The sequence below is a fragment of the Mytilus trossulus genome, chromosome 5, assembly GCF_036588685.1.
Source record: "Mytilus trossulus isolate FHL-02 chromosome 5, PNRI_Mtr1.1.1.hap1, whole genome shotgun sequence".
Classification (NCBI taxonomy): Eukaryota; Metazoa; Mollusca; class Bivalvia; order Mytilida; family Mytilidae; genus Mytilus; species Mytilus trossulus.
Window position 1 is genome coordinate 18,218,210 of NC_086377.1, and position 6,308 is coordinate 18,224,517.

Consider the following 6,308-nt stretch of genomic DNA (forward strand, 5'->3'; position numbering starts at 1 on the left):
GCTAAAGGTAAGATTTGGTATAAAGATAAGATTTAATATAAAGATATGAATTGATATAAAATATGATTTGATATAAAGATATGATCTTTTAAATATATGATTTAATATAAAGATATAATTTGATTCTAAAATATCTTTAAATCAATATGTAAAATGTTCAAAATATGAACGGAAAATAAAAGGACACCGTTAATTTGATTGCACTGTAAAAATCTGTTCTTTAGTTGTACATGTATTTTTAAAGATGTTAATCAAAGTCGATACAATACTGTTCCACTTCAGTGAAGTCTACCGTCATCATGTATCAAGTAGCAAATCAGAATAATAGGAAAATGCAAATAAAAATCTCTATGAAAACGTGTCAGGTTATGTGCACGAAAATATAAGAGCCTTTATGTAAATACTTCTTACAAAATATTCGGATAGACCCGTTGTCATATAGATTAGAAATGATGTTCGGATACTATATACTAACACTAGTGCTAGTAGTGTTAACTGTTCAATCAATCCAAAGTAAGTAGATATATCTTTTATTTGTGAAGTCATATCAACGCATGTGTTAGAGGCGTTTTTAGTCCAAATCTTTCAAAGAAGATATATCTTTTATTTGTTCAGTCATAATTATACTTGATGCGTTTTATTGTTCAACAAATTCAAAGTAAGTAGATATATCTTTTACTTGTTCAGTCAAATCAACGCATGTGTTATAGGCGTTTTTAGTCCAAATCTTTCAAATATAATATATCTTTTATTTGTTCAGTCATAATTATACTTGATGCGTTTTATTGTTCAACAAATTCAAAGTAAGTAGATATATCTGTTTTTTTGTTCAGTCATAATTACACTTGTGTTAGATGCGTTTTATTGTTCAACAAATTCAAAGTAAGTTATATATCTTTTATTTTAAAATTCACTATGACGCTTTTGGAACCCTCTTATGTATGAACCATCTATGTCAACTGATAAAATCAATAGAGATTTTTTTTAATTTAACAAATGAGCAAACAAACACAGTGCCTGTATGAATTTGACAGATGAGCAAAGAAACATAGTGCATGTATTAATCTGACATATGAGCAAACAAACATAGTGCATGTATTAATTTCACTGAGGTCATGATTCCAATAATTAATTGGTATTTTGGGATTATTTTTTCTTTTAATGACTTTCGGATTTCAAATGTTTGGCTTTGAGCGTTCCTGATGAAGGTAAATCCAGAAAAGCGTTTCGGACGCAAAAAATTATGAAACATGTTGTTTTCAATTATTAAAGTAATTAAAGTATTAAATGATGTTATAGCTTTTAAAGTATTCAATACAAGAAACTATCTATTTTCCTGTGCATGCATCTAACACCGTCTATGTGCAACGTCTTTGGCAACAATAGGTTGACCAACCTGAAAATTTTACCGATTAACAATATTTATCAATGAAGGGAACTATGGCAAACGTTGTACCTCAAACTTAATGATATATGGACAAATATCTTATTTCAGGTAAAAAATGCAAAAAAAGTCACGAAGGTACGTTACTTTTACCTTACATCAAGTGTTTATGTTTATCGTATATTTCTCTGATATTGTGAAGACTTTTTACTATACTCTGGCCAATAGTTAATTAGAAAATTTGTCACACTTTTTAAACATGTTACCACTTTTTATGACTTTTTTTCTATCGAGAATGTTCTTTGATGCAAGTCTGCGGACTAGCATTGGACTTATTTATCCTTGTTCCGGACCATATGAGTATTTGCACCATACGCGTATGGTCATGACCATATGGGTATATATTCATATTGTCCGATCATACGCGAATGATCCGACCGAACGCGTATGGTCGGGGTAATCAAAACGTTTACTTTAAATACTTTTAAACTCTTCATAAGGTATGACCGCTCTAGTTGTCACGTAATGAAAAAGGTCATTTGAGCATACTTTATTAATAAAAAAGATAAACTACATAAAAAGAAGCCGTTTCACACACCGGCAATAGCTATAGTTTATTTAATTATTTCTGTGAACTGCAGTCATGTTACGATATTGGAGATCTAGAGCTTCTTAAAAACACCTTAGACACATCGGAATTGCCCGAGACTTCCATATCACTGCACGCAGCTGCAAAGAAGTCTAGCTTGTCACTTGCAAGCAAAAGGTGTAACTGAAAAATGTTTGTGCATAATCAAGACGTACAAATGCAAAAACAACTATGGCACCATGTGGAAGTAAATGTAATCCTAATCATATATGTAAGAGTACAATTAGCAATGAAAACTAAGATCAACTGACTGTGGCATCTTTATTTTTTATGTTTATGTGGCATTTGAATTATAAAATCAATATATTTTTATGTAACCATCATTGGTATTTTTAAAATAAAGTTTATTGTATTATTGAAACGTTTCTAATGCATATTTGAAAAAATACATAATTATATGGTCCAAATACTCATATGGTCGGCCCGTTAATAACCGAACGAGTATATACTCATATTTTCCTACAATACGCGTATGGTCTTCATACTCATAGGGTCCGGAACATCCTTAAGTCCCAGATTAATTTCTTTAAACAATTGAAAAAAAATTATCAGATAAGGAGACAAGGTTGTTATTTTTCTTTTATTTACATAAATTCTTGCTGTTGATGGTATTTTATTTATATTGATATTATATAACATACAAGATCGATTTGATAAGCAATTACATGTAATATAGGATATATGTCAATGATACACTAACAAACCAACACACACAAACACATTCAGACACACAACTATATCATGTTTATGTCAATAAACTAATGGCATTTATTGTGCTTTTACAAAGATTAATTCATTGAACAGCTTTTTAGAAATGACGCTATGATATTGATGTGGTAATACAACGTTGCATATGTAATTAAAATGTGAATAAACGTATAAACGTCTGGATTCACAATTACTCATTGAAACATTTAGAAAAGACGAAAGCAGGCAAGTAAATCCATCATCTTGAATGGAACGTTTATCATATATCTGATGATAATTGGAATATATATTATGATACATATTCAAAATTAATTTATGAACTACATTTAGCTTTTATGTTCCTTTTGAATTTCACTTGATTTTTAATCAAGTTTTGTTTTGTAGTTACATGTAACGATCCAGAGATTAGAAGTTGTGGTAATGCGAGTGTAATAATTGATTTAGGAGGCAATGTTGTAGGCGCAAAGGCACATCTGTCTTGTTTAAATGGATATACACTATGGGGGAATGATTCTATTGTATGTTTAGACTCGGGGAAGTGGAGTCAACTAAATTCATATTGTAAGAAACTAATCTATATATTTTGTCTATACATGTTTAAAAAGTTGTCGGGCATACTTGTGGCTCCCTCAGTAAAAGTGTTACTTTCATATTGGTAATTTGGTACCTTTTAAAAAAATACGATATTAACATGTGTGCCGTTCTTTACCACGAATCAATTCGTAGACACTAGTTGTTTGTCAAATTGTAGTGTTTAGTTCTGATTGAAACAGTGAAAGTCTATTTATGTGTATAAAAGCTGTTTTGTTTTAAGTGAGAATAGATCTCTGTCGCCAATTTTAATTCCACAGATTTTATTTTAAAATGTTGCAACTTTTTGATAAATATGTTCTTTTACAAATTGAGTTATAATCGTTAAAAAACGTTTCCTTCCTAGTTTGAAATATTTCCTTTAATACAATAGAACAGTTAATAATACTTATATTTATTAATTAACTACACTGTTATTTGACTTAATATGATGAAAACTGCCTATGCAATATAAGGTGTAAAATCGGCCAATACAGAATAACTCGGCCAATATAAATTTTTTTCTGTATTGGCCGAGTTATTCTATATTGGCCGAGTTGACAAAAGTGCAGGATTTCGGAACGTCTCTAGTTTTTACAGCGAAATTCACGATAAACACAAACTGAAAGTAAACAGTTGTTTTGCAGACGCAGTTGTCATTACATGCTAAAAACGTCAGTATGGCATACATTTCCGGCTAAAGACGGTCACATTCATTTAAAAAGTATTTTGAAAGCAGACGATGCAATTATTTCATGTTTGGGGAACGAGTAGATTATCACAAAGTTCATTTCTTGACGACCTCATAATTTCACGATGGTACACATAGATTTTATGTTTCTGCATAACACATGCAATGGCAGTACCTTTCCAATTACTATTTATGTGTTGCGTCTAAATTTAAGTAGTAACACTTTATAGTGACTGAAAAGGGTAGAAAATTCATCAGATAAGAAAATGGTGAAGACACCTGGAAACAGCACCAGATCATTATGTATTGCATCTAATAAAAAGAAACAAACTGAGATTTGGATAGTTCCACTTCAAGGTAAAAATATTTATCTCTTTTGAAATGAAATCAAAAAAATATTGTAACACTGTAGTTAATTAATAAAGATACTGTTACGTGTATTTCTGTATTGGCCTTGTTATTGGTCCTCGGACCAATAACAAGGCCAATACAGAAATACTTACGTAATAATATCATAATATTGCCTGAATTTCATAGACAATATATATAGGCGTTATAAATTATCAGTCTTGATATTGTTATTCTTGCTTTACATGAAAATCCCAGCTCTGAAAAATGCAAACAATTTGCTCACGATGGTTATGGAGTAACTGTTTCATTAAGTTCTGGACTTATTTTTCATTTTTTAAGATGGCAAGTTGTTTACTTAATGCATCAGCCCAATAATATGGTATATAAAAAAAACAAATGATTCATTGATGAACGGCGAAATCGATTACCAGACTATAAAATAAATTCACGACTTTCTTCGTATCCGTTTTGATTTTTTTTTAAATGACAGATGCGTTTTGACGTCGAATACATAATTCAACTAATACAGAAAGTTTTATAAAAAATATAAAAATATTGACAATTAAATTTGCATCGTTTCTTTTGTTGACCTGTTTTTAAGTTTGATCAGAATTATATTTGGTTTTTATTTGGGTTTTTTTTTGTTGTTGGATCATTATTTTGTTCGAATATCCAATCTGTAATAAGGTAGAAGATCAAGTACTGTATTTATTGTTACAGTATAACTAATATTCTGATTTTATTTTTAAGGTATTCCGGATGACATTGGAGATCCAAATATCCAGTCATTCGATGGATCTTTATACTTATTTAACAATATTACTTTGTTAAATTATAATCAAGCAAAGGTAACCATTACTATTATCTTTACAAATGAGAAATAGTGATTAAATATATCTGTTTCTATGAGTTAAATTTACAAAGTATAGAAACCTCTTCGACTATCCAATATAATTTCGGCACAGATACATATACTGCGACAGTCTTACAACATCCAGCAAACTATTAAAACTAAACAGTCTTCATATTCCATGTTAAATATCAGGATGTTGGCGTGTAAAGAAATGTCAGTGTTTTTTGTTATGAAAAAGTTTTAAAATGACAGGCTATCGTCAATTCGGGACTGGAAGATAAAACAAATGTTGGTTGAATATTGTTTATCTCTACGAGAAACTATCACATGTGACTATTATAAACTACTTAAGAATACTCATTAATTTTATTTGCATACGTGTTGAAAGATAATGACATTAGCATATTTGTATTATCTTTTTCCTACGGATGCTATACACTTTAATACATTTTTAAAGGGATACTGTACCAACATTTGTTCAACCCTCATCGAAATAAACAACCAGGAGGAAGACCAGTTTCTTCATGAGACCATACAAAACTTAGAATCGGTAAGCATATTTATAATAAGTTTGTTTCTTCAGAACTGGGAGAATTGTGGAACATCCGTTTTTCAGATGATAGCGGATATATGTGCTTAATGTTGTAACTACAATTCCTTCCCTTTTTCTCGAATGTGACCTTCCGAAATAGACTTGTTACCCGGTTCCATCACTTATATGAGCACACAACGTATGTCATGTGTGGAGCAGAATCTAGAGCACCTGGTAATAAGACCAGTTTCTGGTGTTTTCCCCCAATCTTTACTTTTCTATTGAACAATTATTAAAACCACCCTCATTTAAAACATAAAAAACTCAACAGAAAGTAATAATATAAAGTGACTTAAAGATTTCAATAATTTCTAAAAAGACATACATGAAATATAACACCTATTATTTACGAAAATGTGAAATATAATAAGATACTTTGATAGTATACAAACTCATCATAAATACCAGGATTAAATGTTGTATTTACAGCAGACGCACGTTTCGTCTAAAAAAAGACTCACCAGTGACGCTCGAATCCAAAAATGTTTAAAAGGCCAAATAAAGTACGAA

General features: G+C 30.3%; 1 protein-coding gene across 1 annotated transcript; it reads left to right on the top strand.

The window, feature by feature from the left end:
• Nucleotides 1-429: 429 nt before the first annotated feature.
• Nucleotides 430-5,237, top strand: LOC134717687 (sushi, von Willebrand factor type A, EGF and pentraxin domain-containing protein 1-like). Its single transcript, XM_063580184.1, has 4 exons — nucleotides 430-513; nucleotides 1,496-1,522; nucleotides 3,126-3,302; nucleotides 5,104-5,237. The coding sequence occupies exons 1-4, from the start codon at nucleotides 450-452 to the stop codon at nucleotides 5,235-5,237; spliced, it is 402 nt and encodes a 133-aa protein (XP_063436254.1). The 5' UTR covers nucleotides 430-449.
• The last annotated feature ends 1,071 nt before the right edge of the window (nucleotides 5,238-6,308 follow it).